At 41.0% G+C, this 19839-nt stretch overlaps 1 protein-coding gene across 3 annotated transcripts in view; it reads right to left on the reverse strand.

Moving 5' to 3' along the window:
- Positions 1-1969: 1969 nt before the first annotated feature.
- Positions 1970-19839, reverse strand: part of NEK9 (NIMA related kinase 9) — a 36980-nt gene continuing 19110 nt past the window's right edge. The window contains exons 15-22 of one of the 3 annotated variants that reach the window (XM_057731844.1): positions 18933-19041; positions 17911-18072; positions 13433-13603; positions 12636-12695; positions 9755-9960; positions 8701-8862; positions 7242-7451; positions 1970-5357 (exon numbers count right to left, since the gene is read on the reverse strand). In XM_057731844.1, coding sequence (XP_057587827.1) covers positions 5235-5357; positions 7242-7451; positions 8701-8862; positions 9755-9960; positions 12636-12695; positions 13433-13603; positions 17911-18072; positions 18933-19041 — 1203 coding nt within the window. In that variant the 3' untranslated portion in view covers positions 1970-5234. Of the gene's footprint in view, positions 5358-7241; positions 7452-8700; positions 8863-9754; positions 9964-12635; positions 12696-13432; positions 13604-17910; positions 18073-18932; positions 19042-19839 lie in introns of all 3 variants that reach the window. The other 2 variants (XM_057731843.1, XM_057731845.1) reach the window with 2 other exon arrangements.

Here is a 19839-nt window from a genome sequence, read left to right on the forward strand (position 1 = left end):
TGCCTGCGTTTGCTGTGCTTTCTTGCCACTGCCTCTGCATATAGTCTGTGGTTCCTGTTAACTCTTCTTGTTCTTGAAAGAAGTTGGCTCACTGGTTTCAGAGGATCATGGTATCTCTTATAAAAAATACAATTTTGCTACGAGGCAAATCCTCCCTGGTACGTGGTCCTGGCCAAAAGTCAATACAAGTATGGAAGGCTCGGGCGCCAGTATGTCCTAAACCCTCCCCACGTTGTACTGTGTGATAAAGGGAACCTCATCTTTATGTATGATACTTTACAGGGTAGGGATGGGGGAAAGCACACTATGTCTCTGTAGTTGCTCTTTTCTAATGGATTTCATATGTCAAAAAAAAAAAAAAAAAAGGAACAAACTTGTTTCAGCTATTGGTAGCACTCTGCTTGCAAATCAGGTTGCTTTGATGACTTTTAAAATGAGGCAGCAAAATGTACCATCAAAGCAAGCTAGGACATTCCAGTGTCACATGTCCCTGCTGATTACATCACAGTAAACTTCTACTCTAGAAAGTAAACTCTGAAGGAAAAGGTACCAGATCTCAAATTTTCTCTGGCCAGAAGCATGCCTACTGCAAGTAACCTTCATAATTAGGCCCTCAATAAATGAGTTTGGGGAATTTAAAATCAAATAATAAAATGAATGAGTCCTAGACTTGCCAAATGGGAGAAGTGATAAGGTCATGTCTGGTGGGAGAAATATCAGTTCAGGTAGGATGAAGCTAGCACAACCAATCTGAAATACTAGTAAGATTACTGTCTTGAGAGCATCACTCAAATTGTTAGTTTAAAATACTGGAGGAAAAAAAAATACTGGAGAAAAATCACCCAACCTGACCTGAGCAAAGGCGACTGTGCAGACCACAAAACCACATTTATTAAACTACAGATGGCCACTCACGCTTGTTCCATTTCCTCTGCAGCTTCTTGCCAAGTGGCTGGGGCTGAAAGATCAGACCAACTGATATGTGAGTTTAAGGCTTTAGCTGTGAAACTGCTGGACCCTAGGCTGAAAAACAATCATATATTAAAAAAAAAACAGCACATATTGCTTTATGCTCTTCTTAGCTGTTACAAAGAAAAAGAGATACCACATAATGGGGCTTTTGGTTGGTCATTTATAGAAACCTCACAGAGAGACACTGGATATTTAACCCAATATTTACATTCCCCAGTCAAGTTTAATGAGGTACCCACTTTAAGTTTCACAGTTGATGGTAAAAGCAATAGATGACTAGAATGAGGGGTGGTGAAGGTCACAAAGTGGTACCCTATGGACTGCTTTGCCCCACAGGTGTGTTTTGACTGACATAGCATTAAAAATATAACCTGACATTAAAAAGTTGAGATATGGAGCATCTTTTGAAAAAATGGAAGTTCTGGAAACCCTGGGCCTGCAAGCTTACATAGCATGAACTGAGTGGGGTTTAGAATCAGCTGTTCCTACCAGACGGGGTGGAGCACGCAGATCACCACAGCCCCGCCTGGTGTGCTTGACGCATTTGCCTTGTCTGCCTGGTCTGGAACCCCCAGATGATGTTATAAAGGTCACGGACCAGGGGCCTCCAGGAAGAACAAATGTGTGTGTGGGGAGTGCTTTCTTACGCTGCTAGAGAAATAAACAATGGTCAATACCAGAGTGTTCCCTTCGATCTCAACGTGTGTAGGCCTTGATTATGTCAGGAATATCTATTAGCCTTTTAAATTTAGCTTGATTGGATCTTTGGGAAGAAGTAAGAGCCCTTTTTCTATCTAAGTCTCTTCCTGTATAGCAGAGGATGACAGTGGATAAATAAATGCTGCTTGTTAATGTCTGTGTGTTATACCACTTTATCCAAGAAACTTTAGTGCAAGCAGATGCTATAAATCTTAAAGTTCAAAAGGTTAAGCAATGGGAAAAAAATCTCATGGTGAGACTCACTTTGTTGAGAAGTATACACCGACACGCTGAGACAGTATTTCTTAACAGCAGTGTATTGAATGCAGTATAGCACCTTTGGCCAACATTTGCTTTAGGTCATCAATTTGTCACTTTTCACAACTGCACAGGAGGTGGCAGAGATGTGATACAGTGTTTTTTTCCCTAATGTTCATGATTCTGTGAGGTTTAGTGATCAGCATGTTTATTTCCATAGTTAATCACTGAAGCAATAAATGATTTTTTTTGTTTTGTGGCAGGCAGGAGCATGTTTTGTAGTCCTGACTACAGCCCCCTCTGCCCTGACACTATCCTGAATAATACTTTAGAGGCCCAGTGATGCTCATTTGAAATAATTCATTTACAATATATCCTTGCACCAGAGTTGTTCTATTATGAATGTTTCCAAATATATGGCAAAATCAAGTGAAATGTGAGTTAAGTCTGCTCTTGCTTTAAACTTTAGTGAAATGTTCAGCCAAGAGAAGTTATAACTTGGCTGTGCTATATGCCAGGGAGACCAAATGCAGTTCAGCCTTTTTAAGGGAAAACAGTTTTACAAACATAAACTGGCAGTATCACTTGGAAAAGCCCACTGTGATTGAGGACATAAGTACAAGACATGACCCTTCCTCTTTTAATGGCTCATGTTTTTCTCCTTCTGCATTTTAAGCACTATATTTTAGAAGTTTGGGGGGAAAATTGTAGTAGCAAAAATGTTTCTATTAGCAAGAAAAAGAAACTGGAAAGAAGCAAAGATTATTTCTGTGCAAATTTCTCTTGCATTGTTTCTGTTACAAAACCATTTATTTATTTATATAAAGACTCACTGAATTAAAGATTCACGCAGGCCTAGAGTCTGTGTGTTTTATCCCCAGTGACTAAGGTCCATGCGCAGGCTCACTGAGGCACAGCACTGACTGAGAGTTTAAATGTTTATTTAAAACAGAAATGCCAAACCACTCCACCCTCAACCTTTCAAACATCTGGCTAACAATAAGCTAATTCTTCAGCAACAATGTCAGAGCAGAGGAGTAACTCAGATTATACTATAACTCAAAAGCAATACTACTGGAAAACTTAAAACACCTAGCACTACATAAAGAAGAGTAGGACACAATTTAAGAGAATTAGCTACAGAAAACCATTCAAAGGCATTTCTGCTGCCTCACCTTTCACTTTTTATCTGATGCATGGCTGCCACCTTTGAACTGGTTTCTGTTTGCATAGCTTTTTGGTGGGAAAAATCATATGGCTGTCCCAGGCACAATTTGGGAAAGTACAAATTGTCTCTAAGGCACAGAACTTAGATTTTTCAGCCAGATTAACAGCAAACCTAGACTTCCCAAGGGAACATGCTAGAGAAAACGACCCCGGCGTTCCACTTGCTACAGAGTGATTCCCCCTCCGGAGCAAGAGCCAGGCTCTCGCCCTCCCTTCAGTGCTCACTTTCATCCCACAGTCTCAGCAACGTGCCCATGTTCTTCGGTTTCATGAATAACACCCAAACTGACCCTGCCTCTCAGGCCTGCTGAGATGGTGAGCATGAGGGATACAGGAACGTGAAAGGCCAGTCAGTCCTTAAAAAAAAAAATCAAAGTTGCATTTACATGATGAACCAAAACCCACTGTTAGGGTTTGTTGCAAACCCCCAAGTCCTCAGAACTTGTAACTTTAATCCAGGTTTGGCCCCTTCCCTTATTTTAAGAAAAGGCTTCAGTGATTACATTAGTACCATTGTACTAGGCTTCCCAGAATTGAGAAAACAATGGGAATATTAAACCAAAGAAGATCCCATTGAATAGAGTTGCCCATCCCCAGCTGTGGGGTTTTCCCGGAGCAGCAGCCTTTACACAAGCAGTTTTAGGGAAATGGCAAAATTTCCATTGCACAAGTCCTTCCAAAATATTAAGCAGATATCAAACATTCATTTTTTGGTTGGGGAAAATGAAACAAGAATTAATTTAGCTCTTCCTAGGTGGGCAGGATGTGAAACTCATCAAGGCAGCTCCTGTGACTCAAAATACTGAAGGCTAGGTGGAAACACAAAGCTCACATCCTTAAGTAAAACCATCAAACGTCTCTAGGACACTTTCTCTCTTTGGGAAAGCTAGCTTCCTCCTGTCTACAAGCACACAAAGACACAGGGATTAGAAGGGAGCTCTCAGCCAAATTCCTCTCACTTGGCAGGCTCCTCCTGTTCTATTAGGCTTCAGGGACTACCAGGTTTGGGGGCTGGCTTTGGGCCACTCAAGTAGGAAAGATGATACAGATTCACTGATATGGCTTCATAATAAAACACCAAAAGGGGAAAAATACTGACTAGACATACAGAAAGGGAGTGGCTGGGCTGCTGATGTCAAGATTAGAACCCTAAGAGCCACGAAGGCAGAGGCACAAGAAGCCTTCTCAGGGGAGGAAGACTCAGTCACTCGAGGCCTTCTCAAAGATGCCAAGTAGAGGCAGCTGAAGGAGGACCTCCCCTCTTGGTTTCCTCTAAAGTCCATTCCACTGCCTCACGGACTCAATTCTCTACGAGATGCCTCATCTCTCAGAGGAATCTTCCAAAGCTAGGAAATCCCACCCTGCGTCGGCCACAGCCTGACACTCCTGCTGTGTGACGAGGGACCTGCCCTTCTTTCTCTACTCCTCAATGGAGAAGTTTCACTCAACCCTCAGAGGAAAAGCAATCTAAGCCCACTGTTCCTCCGCAAGCATTTAGCTGCACAAAGTAATTGAACTTTCTGAAAACAAGCCAGAGCTTGACTCCACCAGACATACTTTCCTGGACTAAGGCTCGTGAGAGGGCTTAGAACACTTCACTACTCTCCAGATGACCCTGGATGGGCCACACCCGGTTCCAGCCCACTCCAGCGTTACACTTTAACCTCCTCCACCCAGAGGTGCAATGCCTGGTGTCGAATTCCCAAGGCAGCTTCCAATTAATGGTGAAAATGATAAGTGGGATATAAGCTGCTACCAGTAAAATTAAGGTGAGCATTGTGTCTCCTCTTCAAAGGTGGGATCACCACATGAGGTACAGAGCTGCTGTTGCTATGGCAGTCACTGAGGACAAAGCCAGGGCCATGGGGCCCTTCCATTCTCCAACACAAAACCACTCCTAGATCCTATCTAATAGGCAATGCTACTCTCCAAGTGTACATGGAAAGTGCTTCAGAGCCTCCGCCTTGCACTCCTTGTCTGCAAGTGAACGAAGCCAGGAAAGCGCTCTCTGCATTCAGTAAGTGTGCTGTGAAGGTCTTTGGATCCCAGTTTCCTGGAGGCTATACAGGCTCAGAAGACTAGAGGCTGGGTCTACAGGAGTCTGTTCCCAGGAGGCACCAGGAATCTGAATCTAAGTCAGGCTTTGGATCCATTTCCATCTCTTCCTTTGCTGTCTGAGTTCCTTTGGAATGCATCCCCACCTGTCCAGATAAAACACAGTTCCAGGTTAACACTGCCACCTAGTTACAGCATACAGCATTTCAGGACTAGATTTTCAACGCCAACCTTAGCCACAGGTTTTTTTTTGTTTTTTTTTTTTAATTTATTTATTTTTTTGGCACACGGGCTTAGTTGCTCCGCGGCATGTGGGATCTTCCTGGAGCTGGGATCGAACCCGTGACCTCTGCATTGGTAGGCAGATTCTTAACCACCGCGCCACCTAGGAAGCCCTTAGCCACAGTTTTGTGAGAAGCTCATAATACTATCTCAATAATAGGACCCTAGATAAAGCCCACACCTGTACATTTGTTGCAAAGTAGGGTGACCAAGTGGTTTGCCCAGGACTGCAGGATTTTCTGAGATGCAGAACTTTCAGTTTTAAAACTCAAACAGCCCTAGGCAAAACAATCCTCCTGCCTGCTACAGCTGCCAATCACTCCATGCTTACCTCAAGTGTGTGTTTAACTTTCCAAAGTACTTTCATAGACATTATTTCATTTAATCCTCAAAACAACCATACAAGGTGGGTGGCAGTATTTTCTACTTTCAGGTGAGAACCAGGGCTCAGAGAAACAAAGCAATTTGGCCAAACACATGAACCTGGTACATGGCAAAGCCAAGGGTTGACAGTATTTCCCTAGCCTAGTTCACTCTATATAGAGCAATACTGTGGCCCTTTAAAAACGATGCAAGCAGCATCACTGGTGAAGTATTTTTACCAAAAAATGTTTAACTTGAATCTAACCAAGCCTTAAGTCTAACTTCTAGTTTACAGAAATGACAGGGTGACAAAAGAGCAAGTTAAGCAATGTCTCAAGAAAATAAGACAAATCCAAAATGTAACACATTCTGTTAAACAACTGACCCCATTTCTTCAACAAACCAATGCCATGAAAATTTTTTTTAAAAAAGGGGGTAGGAGTGGTGATAGAGGGAATTGTTCTAGATTAAAAGAAATGAGGGGACTTCCCTGGTGGTCCAGTGGCTAAGACTCCACACTCCCAATGCAGGGGGCCCGGGTTTGATCTCTGGTCAGGGAGCTAGATCCCACATGCCACAACTAAGAGTTCCCAAGCTGCAACTAAAGATCCTGCATGCCACAACGAAGACCCGATGCAGCTAAATAAATAAATAAATATTTTTAAAAAGAATAAAAGAAATGAGAAATATAACAGTGTAAAAGGGGGTTCCTGACTGGTTTCTGGTCTAATAAAAACAGTTATAAAGGACATTTGGTGGGAAAACTGGGAAAATTAGAGTATCAACTGGGTACTACATGAGAAATGAGAATATTAGTGTTATTTTTGTTAAGTGTGATAACAGTACCCTGGTTCTCCAGCAGAATGAATGCCTTTATTTTTGTCTTTATTTTTAGATATGTGTAATAAAGTATTTAGAGGGGCTATGTCATGACTTTCATAATTTACTTGAAAATAGTTTAGCAGAAAAAAGAAAAAGAAAAAAAATACACATACACACACACATATTTCAAATACACAGATAAATACCTACACATATTTTAAACATACACAGACACAAACACATCTGAAACAATTACAGCAACATGTTAACAAATGGTGAACCTAGATGGTGGATATGTGGGTGTACACTGAACTGTAATGTTTATAGTTTTTCATAAGTAAAAGAAAAAACAAAGGTAATAAAAAAACATTGGCAGTTAGGTGATGAAATGATTCAATCCAGGTGCCTGAAGAAGGACCAAGCATCTGGGATTAATTACAAAAGTTACATCATCAAAAGGTACGTACTTACAAAGGAATAAGTCTCTTTCAGTCATTGGTGTTTTGTTTCTGTGATTCTTCAAAACAGAATTAGAAATTGAATTATTCTTTTAATGCTCTCACCTGCTGCCCTCCTTCTAATTTCTTGTTCAGCTTCTGTAGCTGGGTAAAAATCTGAAGGTTTTCTTGCTGTAACTTCTGTTGTTCAGCCAGACACTTCAACACCAGACCCTGCAATCTCTCAACCTCCACCTGCAGAGTGCTGCATGCACAGGTAGGAGTCAAGGGTGTTCCCTTCCCAGCGCATGTTCCTGCAGGACTCAGCCGAGGTGGCTAGAGAGACAGGAGAGAAGGGTCATAGGGGGTTCTGCCCAGAGGCTATAGCTCCCTGGTCCAAATGTCCTCTAAGAGCTACCAGATTTTACTTTTAAAGTAACAAGATAAAACACATACACATGAAGTAAATGCAAGAGAAACAGAAAACTGCTGGGATTACAACAGAACTTGGCTCTTAACATAACAGAGCAAGAGAACTCTCAGTGCCTCAGTCTCCATTACGGTAAGGTAAAAGAATAATCATCTATTTTGGAGGAATTTGTGAAAAATTTTAGTCATTGATATCTTCCAATTTAAAATGCTGAAGTGGGAGAATGCACAATTTGGTTTGGAACAAGTCTTTCTAATCATACTGAGGACACCCTGATTCCAAGCATCAATATTCATGAAATGTAGTGGATCACACTTTAGAAGAGATTTAAAAGGTGTTCAGTAAACAGGATCACCAAAACAATTCAAGACGGCTGACGGAGGAATTAAAATGTTTACCTTGAAATCTCAAAGGCTTTACTTCCTCTTCTGGGAAGCTTTTCAATTATCCTAGCCTGGATTTTTCTCCCTTCTTCTACTGTACTTTGTTTATAGGAAGGGTCAACAAATGATAGCCCATGGGCCAAATCCAGTCTACTGCCTATTTTTGTAAATAAAGTTTTATTGGAACATAAGCATGCCCATTCATTATGCATTATTTTTGGCTGCTTTTGTGCTACAATGTCAGTGTTGAGTGGTTGCAAGAGACTGTATGGTCCGCAAAGCCTAAAATAATTACTATGTAGCCCTTTAGAAAAAGTTTGACGATCCCTGGTTTATAGTTTTATTGAGATATTTGCCACAATTTTATTTCTACCAAAGTTAGGTATATGTGCATTGCTCCCCCAATAGACTACAAGTATTATTTCTTACTTACATTTAGAACCTCCAACCTACCCTAGCAGTGTCATGAAAAACTGGATTTGAATTTTGGAATTTCAGTTTTGTTACTTCTGAGGCAGAGAGAAAAGAAAGACAATCATCTGGTGTAGAAAGGTGCGGGCCTGTCAGAAACGTGAAAGGTAAATACTTTCCCACAGAAATCGCTTTAGCCTTGCGTAGAGGCTTTAAGCACTACTGGACAGACAGTATGAGCTGATGCTGGGCAGCTGGGAAACCAACGAAGCTAGAGGGGGAGACAGTGAGGCTAGGAGAACTGGGCAGAGCTTGCCGCCACTGTTTACCCAGCATGAGTTAAAGGCAAAAGCTCAGTTACCCAGGCTCCCGCTGGGGGCTTGTGTTCCAAAGGAGCTTCAGAAGCCACCTTGAGTCCTTGTAGCTCTTCATAGGGCAGAGTATCTTTCTCAGATTCTGAAAAAGCTGCACTTAGCGGGGATGGGCTGTCAGGCATAGGGATGAATTCTGCGTTTTCCAGCTCCTATGTATAACAGAAAGAATCTCATCAGTTCTGTTTGAGCCATTTACTTTCGCCCATATTCCCCTCTCGCTATAGCTTTCACTCTGTCATGACATCAGCACCCTCTAGTGGAGCAGGACAGCTGTGGTTACAACGTAACTCTCGCTACTTGTCAACATCCTGCCATTCCTTCCTCTGAGGAGTTAATAGTGAAGCGAATTCAAACTCAAATTCAAGAACAGTTTGGAGTGTCTGGCATGATTCTCCAACACACTCAATCTACACAGGCTGTTCAGTAAGTTGGGAAGCTCTAAGGTGATGGCAGTGAAGGCAACTGCCAGGCTGCTAAAAGACTGAGGCTGAAGCGTTAGATAGAAGTGTCTGCTGCTTCCTCCATTCATACTCCTAAGTAGCTATCAAGTTTAATCTTATTATAGAAGGAGCTTTAAATCTACAGGTTCTCTTTTTTTTGGTGGGGGGAGTAAAAAACTCAAAATTTCTCTAACTATAAATGTTGACTGTAGAAAATGTGAAAATACAGATGGGCAAAGGGAGACAATAAAAATTACCAGTAATTCCAACACCCATAGATAACCACTGTTAAAGCATTTCTCTATTGTAAGGCATTCCAACTGCCCCAATATTCTACAAAATCTATAAGCTTAATCTTTGCACACATGCTTTACAAAAAGTGCCTTCAAGGAAGGCTGCACTAATTTCCATCCATTTAAGGAATTTAGGTTTGAGAACATCTTATATCTTTTCTTGTCAGGAAGAAAAAGGATTAGAGATTTGGTGATATTGGTTCAGGCAGAAATCAGAAACCTAGATGCCTGCTGCAAAGCACTTGAATAGGACACGGGAAACAGATCCTTTCTAGACCCTACAGAGGGACCTCTACCAAAGGAATTACCTTTCGAAGCCAGCCAGGACAGGAGCTGCTTGCCCCACTACTGATCCTCATGGCCTCCGTGGGACTGACTAAACCTTCCATTCCTCGGTCTGCTTCCATTGTTCCTCGGAAGCCTCCACTTGGATCAGGAGTTTCAGATTCCTGCTGACTGTCCTCTTCTTCTCCCCTACCGCCACCGCTGCCACCTCCTGGGCTAGAGCTCTGAACTACTGACAGATACACAACACAAAACAGAGAGCTTTGCTATGCAGCAACATTTACCTTCTGATAGTCCCACCCACCCCTGGAGAGGTTCCTAGAGTTTCATGAAGCAGAACAGCAACAGTGTAAGTCAGATATTTGGGACTAAATTTTTAGTTTTTATACAAGCAATTGTGCATCAGTATCTTTATAACAATATTCACTTCTACTTTCCAAACTTGCTTATCCTTATGTCCACAACAGATTATCAATGTTCTACAGCATTACTGAATACTCACCCCAACCACAGCACCCATGCCTTAACAGATATAATCCAGACCCCAGCATCCTCCATGGAGGTTCATCTTATATACAAAACTTTTTCACATTTGAGCCAAACACCTCTTAAAGTTGCCAGATAAACTCACCATTAACTCCCTGTCTGGGGAAACACCCAAATGGAGACATCCTCAACCACTAAATTCATCAAATTCTTTAATAACTATTCGCAAGAATTTTAAAAATATGATGGCTGGTTCTTAAAACAACAAGCAGCATATTCCAAGTTATCTTTAATGAAGATGGGCTGATGTATAGTCAGGAAATGAGACAATTTTAATATGGGCCAAAAAAAATATAACTAAAAGTAATTTGCCAAAGTTAAAAAAAAAAATTAAGAAAAAGAATTGCATGGTATATTCTAAAGTTAAATGTAAAAGATTATTTATGATCACCAGCTAACTTAGCTTGAGGACTGACTGTGTCACACTGTGATCCTACCCAAGCAGAACTGTAGATACCAAAATAACCCGTGAAGCTTGCTTTTTTTGTTCTAAATGGCTTTTAAAGGTTATGTTACATTTGACATATACATTAAGAATATTTTTGACATATGTGTAGGTTTTGATGCCTAACAAAATATACATGAATCTACTATGTGAAAGTACAATTACTTTCCAACATGATAGCCATTAGCCATAAATGGTTATTTAAACAGAATTAAAAATTCAGTTCCTCAGTCACAAGAACCACTTTTCAAGTGCACAACAGCCACATGTGGCTGGTGGCTATTATACTGGACAGCACAGATACAGAACATTTCCATTGTTGCAGAAAAAGCCACGGGACAGGGCTGAACAAGGATATTACCTATATTGGTCCGTCTGCCTTGTGAATTCCTTCCTTCTGGCCTCCTATCCAGATATAACTACTCTAATTAATTTTGTATTTTTAATTTCTTCTTGGAAAAAGAAAATTTTACTACATACTTACATATCCTTAAAGCAACATATTATTTATTTTGCTTGTATTAGAACTTTATAAAAAGGCATGTAGTCTGCTGCAACTTGCTTTTTACATTTCACACTATAGAAATATTTGTAGATGTTGCTCATTTTAACACACATAACATTCCACTGGATGGTTATAACATATTCAACCAACAAATATTTATTGAGCACTCACCATTTGCCAGGCACTCTTCTAGGCAATGTGGATAAAATTATTGAATAAAAAAGACAAAAATCGGACTTCCCTGGTGGCACGGTGGTTAAGAATCTGCCTGCCAATGCAGGGGACACGGGTTCGAGCCCTGGCCCGGGAAGATCCCATGTGCCTCAGAGCAACTAAGCCTATGTGCCACAACTACTGAGCCCAAGTGCCGCAACTACTGAAGCCCATGCACTCTAGGGCCTGTGCTCCACAACAAGAGAAGCCACCTCAATGAGAAGCCCACACACCACAAGGAAGAGTAGTCACCCTTGCCACAATTAAAGAAAGCCTATGCACAGCAACAAAGACCCAACACAGGCAAAAAATAAATTAAAAAAAATTGCTACCATCATAGAGTTTACATTTTCCAGACAACAGACATGTGCTTTTAATCTTATGTTTTTTCTTTAAATACTGTTCCAGTAAAACAAAGCTGTGCTTAACAAAAAGGTATTTTATCATTTGTGACATATTAACATGCACAAATAGATGCTGAGCAACAGATTACTAAAGGAAACTAATAAAAGGTATGCTGTGTGTTTGTGTAAACTAGAGTTCAACAAGTCTAGTTCAGATTTTCAACTGTCTTTCTGGAGGATTAACCTGCTTTCATTCTGGGTCTTCATCTGTTTTGATTCCACAAAATATCAGAATCCAGTTCTGAGACATCAAAGACTACAGGTACTCTAGCAAATGGAAAACCAAAAGGAACACAGCTTTGATTTCCTCACATGGCCCCAAATAAGAGAATCATGAAGAGAGCAGTCAAAGGAAAAGTATTAGACAGCTTTGGGCTGATTTTCCCAACTACACTGAAAGTTTAGGCAACTTTTAACTCTAAGGACCTGGTGGAAGGACTATGTCTATAGACTGGAATACCCCTGGGAACACCATGGAAGTAAAGGGTAGGCAGAACCCATACCCCCTAGCATTGTAAGGAAAGGAACAGTACATAAGTGACATTACAGTGTCAGGCAAGCCACATAATTACTCCCACATGTGTGGTGGCAAAGATGTACTCTCCCTCTGATCACAATGTAACAGTCATAACTTATTGTGAAATCTACCAAACTAAGATCTTCCCTCTTGATCGCTATGTTCCTTGTTTCCCAAAGATATTTCCTATTTCCTTTTTGGGGAGACTGCACGGAATTCAACCCAAAGACTCACACCTCAGAAAGCCACTGGTACCTGAGATACTACTACTTACCAGTTCCGATGGATAAGCCGCTGCTATTGGAACGGATGGTCTTAGAATTCAATACTTTCTCTGAGGAAAGATATTCGGTAAGTAAGCATTGTTTACAGCTAGAGGCAGGAAAAGTGACAAGACTAGCATAGGGAGTTAATACCAGATATAATTAATTACGGTTTTACATATAAATATCACAAGCCAAGCACCACTAGCTGCTCTATGTTCAACTATGTAAAGTAGCAATTCTCTACCTTAACTATTCTTTGGAATCACCTGGGAAGTTTTAGAAAGTAGCAATGCCTAGGTCCCACCCCAGAGGTTCTGATTTAATTGGTCAGGACAACGGGATTTCTAAAAACTCCTCAAGGGAGTCTAATGTGCAGCCAAGGTTGTGAACCACTGACCTAAAAGAATGAATTTGTAAACCTTCACACAGGCCTTTATAATTTAGTTCATAACAAAGGAATCTTTATGCAGAAAGCAGTTATGACTTAGTTTCTTTTTAAAGGTGTACTGAATGTTTCTCACAAAAGCATGAGCACGGATAAACTAATCAGTGGATGCCTAGAAGTAACAAATTCTATGGCAACAGGGGCAGAGCCCAAAGTTATAAGACAGCAAATGACAAAGCTCAGGAAATGACAATGTTCTGTTCCTACCACTAGATAGGGTATCATGACCATTATAAGACTTACAGAAGTAGCTTCTTTTCTTTAGGACACTTCTGTTTGCAAGAATGTGACCATCAGTAACTTAGGTGTGGGTCTATCCTCTGTCAAAGCCATCCTAACCAACACATACGGAACCCTTACCAACAATAAGAATGGTGTGCCAGCCTCGGCAAGACAGGTCTGGGACGTGATGCAGAGATCCAAAGATAGGCCGAGGCCATGAAGTGCAGATATCAGAGCCGTGCGGTCTCTCTGTGGGGGTCATTGCCAGGCGACCATTACCACCATTGCCCCAGGCAAAGATGTGATTATCTAGACAAAAAATTAAACAGCAGACAGTTGAACAGAATACTGGCTTCCCAACTCTTTTGGGTTTCCCATCTTTATGCCTTAGAGCTAAAAAGATTTTCCACCATGTATAGAACAACAGAAAGCTATTTATTCCCCTATATAAAGCCTAAACAATTCTTGATGCCACCCAGGTAAAAATGACCACCACTCCTACATACTGCCATCCATCCATTCATTCATTCATTCATTCATTCAACATTTTTGGTCATTCATTCAAATATTTATTGGGCATCTACTTCATGACAGGCACTACTTGAAGTGCTAGGAAGAGAGCAGTGAACAAAATAAAGTTGCTGCCCTTGTGGAACTGACATTCTAGTGGGGACAGACTGATAAATAAACAAATTACTTCAGGTAGCATTAAGTGCTATGAAGGAAGATAAACAATAAAGAAAGTGAAAATAGGAACTTCGCTGGTGGCACAGTGGTTGACTGCACTCCCAATGCAGGGGGCCTGTGTTCGATCCCTGGTCAGGGAACTAGATCCCACATGCATGCCACAACTAAGGAGGCCATGTGCTGCAACTAAGGAGGCCGCCTGCCGCAACTAAGACCTGGTGCAACCAAGTAAATAAATAAATATTTTTAAAAAAAGTGGGAACAAACAGTAATGGTTGGGTATCATTATTTTAGATAGGGTAGTCACAGAAGTACTTCTTGATACTTGAGCAGAGATCTGATTAAGTGAGAGAGAGCCAGGTGGATATCTAGGGGAAGAGCTTGCCAGGCAGAGGGGATAGCAAAGCGCAAAGGTCCTATGTAGGTAATGTGAGTATCACAAACACAGAGTAAGAAGTCCTCTGCAGCTGAAGCAAAGTAAAGGAGGGGACAGTGGCCACATAAGAGGTTAGGAGGCGACTGAAGTCTGGGTCATGCAGGCCATTGCAATGACTTCGATTTTTACTGTTTGAGAAATGAAACCAGTAGAGATTCTGAACAGTAGGTATTTAAAAGGGTGTCCCAGGCTACCATGAGAAGAACTGATTGCAGGGGCCCAAAGGTGGAAGCAGGGAGATCAGCTGTAGCAGTGAAGATGGTAAAAAGTGGCTGGATATATTCTGAAGATTGTCTATAGAATTTGCTAATGGATGGGATGTGGGGTGTAGGATAGAGTTGCCATTTTCTGAAACAGGAAGGCTGCAGGAGGAATAGGTTTGAACAGAAAATCAGAAATTTGACTTTGAATACAGTAAGTTTGTTTGAGATGCCCTTTACCTCTTATCCAAATCAGGACATTTTTTAATGAAAAGAGTGTGCTATTAATGATTAAGCCTGGACAATAAGCATGAATCAGAACCAACCTGGGAAGACCAGGCTATAAAGCTACCTTATCTTTAGACATCCAAGTCAAGGGGCTGTTGAATTAGTCATTCTGTAAGTCAGGTATGGTAATATAAAGCTATCAGTGTACAGGGAGGATTTAAGGTAATAAGCTCACTTAAAAAATGAAGGGAGAGGGGCTTCCCTAGTGGCTCAGCGGTTAAGAATCCACCTGCCAATGAAGGGGACACAGGTTTGATCTCTGGTCCGGGAAGATTCCACATGCCGCACAACAACTTAAGCTTGTGTGCCACAATTACTGAGACTGCGAGCCACAGCTATTGAGCCCACTCGCCACAATTACTGAAGCCCTCGTACCTAGAGCCCGTGCTCCGCAACAAGACAAGCCACAGCAATGAGAAACCCATGCAATGTAAAGAAGAGTAGCCCCACTTGCCACAACTAGAGAAAGCCCTTGTGTGGCAATGAAGACCTGACGCAGCCAATAAATAAATAAATGAATAAAATTGTACACTCTAAATATATGCAGTTTATTGTATGTTAACTGTATCTCAATAAAAATAAAAAAAAAATTTTTTAAAAATGAGAGGAGAGAAGGATTGAGTCCCAGATACTCCAGGTTTTAGAGCTGGATACTGCAATCATGGCACTGGACCTACCTGACTGCACTAATCTGTTTATATGTACGTCTCCCCTAAGCTACTTGACTGTGAGTTCCCTGAGGACATGCGCCTTCTGAGACTCACTTTTTTTTCTTTTTAATTCAAGTCTAGTTGATTTATTTATTTTTAAATTTATTTATTTATTTATTTAATTGGCTGTGTTGGGTCTTTTTTTGCTGTGCACAGGCTTTCTTTAGTTGCGGTGAGTGGGGGCTACTCTTCGTTGTGGTGCGTGGGCTCCTCATTGCCATGGCTTCTCTTGTGCAGCACGGGCTCTAGGCGTGTGGGCTTCAGTAGTTGTAGCACATGGGCTCAACAGTTGTGGCTCATGGGCTCTAAAGCACAGGCTCAATAGTTGTGGCGCATGGGCTTAGTTGCTCCACGGCATGTGGGATCTTCCTGGAGCAGGGATCGAACCCGTGTCCCCTGCACTGGCAGGCAGATTCTTAACCACTGTGCCACCTAGGAAGCCCTAGTTGATTTATAATATTATATTAGTTTCAGATATACAACACAGTGACTCAATATTTTTATAGATTATATTCCATTTAAAGTTATTATAAAATAATGGCTATATTTTCCTGTGCTGTTCAATGCATCCTTGGTGCTTATTTATTTTATACACAGTAGTTTGTATCTCTTAATCCCATACACCTATCCTGCCCTTCCCCACTGCTCCCTCCCCACTGGTAACTACTATTTTGTTCTCACTCTCTCTGTGAGTCTGTTTCTGTTTTGTTATACTCATCCATTTGTTTTATTTTTTAGATTCCACATATAAGTGAAAACATCAAGTATTTGTCTTCCTCTGACTCATTTCACTAAACATAATACCCTCAAGGTCCACACACATTGTTGCAAATGGCAGAATTTCATTCTTTTTAATGGCTAATATCTCATTCATTGTATATGTATACCACATGGCAGACATAAATTGAGTGCCTACTATGCTCCAGGTCCGCTGCTATGAACACTGGAGTGCGTGTGTCTTTTTGAATTACTGTTTTCGTTTTCTTCGAGTATATGCCCAGGAGTGGAACTGCTAGATCATACAGTAGTTCTATTTTTACCGAGACTCACTTTTATATTTCCAGAGCCTAAAAGAGGACCTGGAGCACAGTAGGCACTCAGTTTATGTCTGCCATGTGAATGAGGCGACCAAGTACAGTTCAGAGGAGTAGAGGAACATTTACCAACAGGCAACATGCCCAGCCACAGAATCTAATTCTACACTCGTCATTCTGAAGTTCAACTTGAGAAGCACACAGATCTACTGAAGAAACATCCCCTCTCTGAGGCCTTGTCACAAAGTGCTACTGAACTTGCTATACTCTTTTTAATCATCAGTGACATCCTGATACTGTCTTTCTAGGTAACATTTCCATTTATCTAGCCTGAACTAACCAGTCTGTTCCCTAAAACCACTTGTTCTGGGACAAGCAGGCAAGGTTAATGTGCTACTCAGAAGGCTGGTTCACTTAATTAAATATGGTAACAGATCACCTATCTGACACTGTGACTGGACCGCTCATGTAAATCATAGGCACAGACTGAAAGAAAACAAGGACCCCAGAGTATGAGCAAAAACAAAAAAAGCCAAAACAAGTCAAAAGATAAGAAGATGAAATGTGTTTTTTTGTTGTTCACCAGTCACAAGAAAGAAGTGGCTACAAAAATCAAGAAAATTTAGAAGGTGATACAGGAAGAGAGAAAAAGAAAAAAAAGAAAGCACAAGAAAGAGGAAAGGGAGTGAAGGCCAGCAGAAGTGGCAGTGAAGAAGTGGTAATAGGAGCAGGACGCTAAGGAGAAGAAAGAGCTGAGAGGAAAGAGAGAAGAAAATTCCATTAGACCAATTCAGAAAGTTGAGAAACACATGGTATGTAGCCCTTCAAGCCTTAGCAGTCCCTAAAGACATCACTGCAGTGCAGCTGACCCCAACCAAGGAGCAAGGTTAAATTATGTTGTTCTCCTCTCCAGCCACCCAGCCAACATTTATTGGAACAAACATGGTGCTGGGCAAGATATATAAAGTATTTAATAATTCTCAAAACACTGTAGCAAAAAAGTTAAAGTAAAAAAAGTAGGGATTTAAGAGTACTAACTTGCCATTTTCTAGACATCTGACCTTCTTACAACAATCACTATGTTGGACACGTGAAAAGTTAAAGAAGCTCCATATGCATAAAAACTGGCCACCCATCTAACACAAATAAAAAAGCAAGGATGTGGCCCAGCTACACAAATAGCCAGTCCACCTCCTTCACAACCAAAAATTAAAATATAGCCATCCATCCAGAAAGCCTGAAATAACGTGTACAGACTCACCATCGGTGGCAGCAATGGTAAACTCATCACCGCAGGAGACTCTGATCACTTGCTTTCCACCTAGGGGTCCTCCCAACAGGTTGATTCCTAGACGCTTCTTATAATTTCCAACGCCCAGCTGTCCACACTTGTTGCAGCCAAAGGTCAGCAGCCGGCCTCGCTCTGAGACAGAAGCAAAAATAAATAACCAGGTACAAATGGATCATCAAACAGAGGGAAATGCAGATAGCGCAGAGTCCCATAGACTAGCTTCTGGTTGTTAGAGTATACAAATTTAAAGCTAGCCACACAGTCCTGGACCTAGGGCAGCTAGGGTATCTAGAACTATGACCAGTTAGACCCAGGAAGTGACTCAATATTATATATTCTATTTAATTTTTTATTTTATTTTTTTAATAAATTTTATTTATTTACTTATTGGCTGCATTGGATTTTGTTGCTGTGTGCGGGCTTTCTCTAGTTGCAGGGGATGGGGGGCTACTCTTTCTTGCAGTGTGTGGGCTTCTCATTGCTGTGCTTCTCTTGTTGTGGAGCACAGGCTCTAGGCATGAGGGCCTCAGTGGTTGTGGCTCTAGGGCTCCAGAGCACAGACTCAGTAGCTGTGGCGCACGGGCTTATTTGCTTCGTAGCATGTGGGATCTTCCTGGACCAGGGATCGAACCCATGTCTCCTGCACTGGCAGGCAGATTCTTAACCACTGCGCCACCAGGGAAGCACCCTATATATTCTATTTTAAATGTGGAAAATGGGTACTATTTAACTTAGAAAACTTATAGATCGTGCTAATTAGAGACAGTAGTTGCCAGAAATTACAGGTGTGGCATTCTCATTAAGGAATGTATTGATTATACATTTATGATGATTACCAACAAAACATTTACTTGAATGCCCATTTGTTAATAAGATAATACTGGATGATGGAGGCAATTAGGAGAATGTACATATAGTTAAGAGCTACTACTTGACAGAATAAAAGAGCCTGAAATACTAAGGCCTATGTACACAGTTGTAAATCAACTCACCATCAATAGCAGCAGTGTGAGTCTTGCCTGGGGCAACTGTACGGATCTTATAAAAGGACAACTGTTTGGCCAAGGTAAAGGAAGTGGTGTAGGGAACTTCGTGGTATGCCTGAAACAAGGTAAAACACAAAGCAAAGACTCATGAGGTAAAAAATGGAGGGGGAACAGGCTGAAAATGTTGTCATGGTGACCAGAAAGCCCTTCAAGCAAATCGTGTTATTAAGAAGGTTGCCAGGTAGCTTTTTATCTCTAATAGAATAAAAGGAGAAATAAGCTCAATATGTAATCAGACAATTTAGTACGAGGCAGGACTTTCTGACAACAAAAGTTTTAGATTCCTACATTAGGGTATGCAAAACATGAACTCTTCCTCCCAGAAGGCATCTATATAAGGATGGAATCATTAGCTTTTGCCTTAGTTATACACTCTGCATATCTAACAAAAGCAGGGCAAGGAATTAAAATCCTGAAGATCATCCCCAGCCCATAAAGCAATCAGTTTACTGTGATCTAACTTTACCTACAATGTTCTCAACTTGTTAAAACCCAAGTTCCCTTTAGATTAGCATAAAAATAAACCTTCTCCTGTAAGTTTAAAATTTCACAACAAATACATTATAACAAAATCTACATCAAGTAATGGTAATTTCTGAATATGTCTTTTCAAACTACACAGACACCCTCCCCAGACCTGCTCCAAATTTGCACTCTTCCATTTCAGAATCACTACTTTGGAGATTGCTTAAAAATTAATTCTTACATTTTTCATTGAGTTAGCAAACTTGTCTCAATATAATTATTTAGAAAATGACAAAAACTCATCATACTAACACAAAGAGGAGACTAGCACTTAATATCAATGGCAAATTTTATGACATCCTTGAAGGAGGTGAATGGTAATTACATT

This window comes from Hippopotamus amphibius, chromosome 4, assembly GCF_030028045.1.
Source record: "Hippopotamus amphibius kiboko isolate mHipAmp2 chromosome 4, mHipAmp2.hap2, whole genome shotgun sequence".
Lineage (NCBI taxonomy): Eukaryota > Metazoa > Chordata > Mammalia > Artiodactyla > Hippopotamidae > Hippopotamus > Hippopotamus amphibius.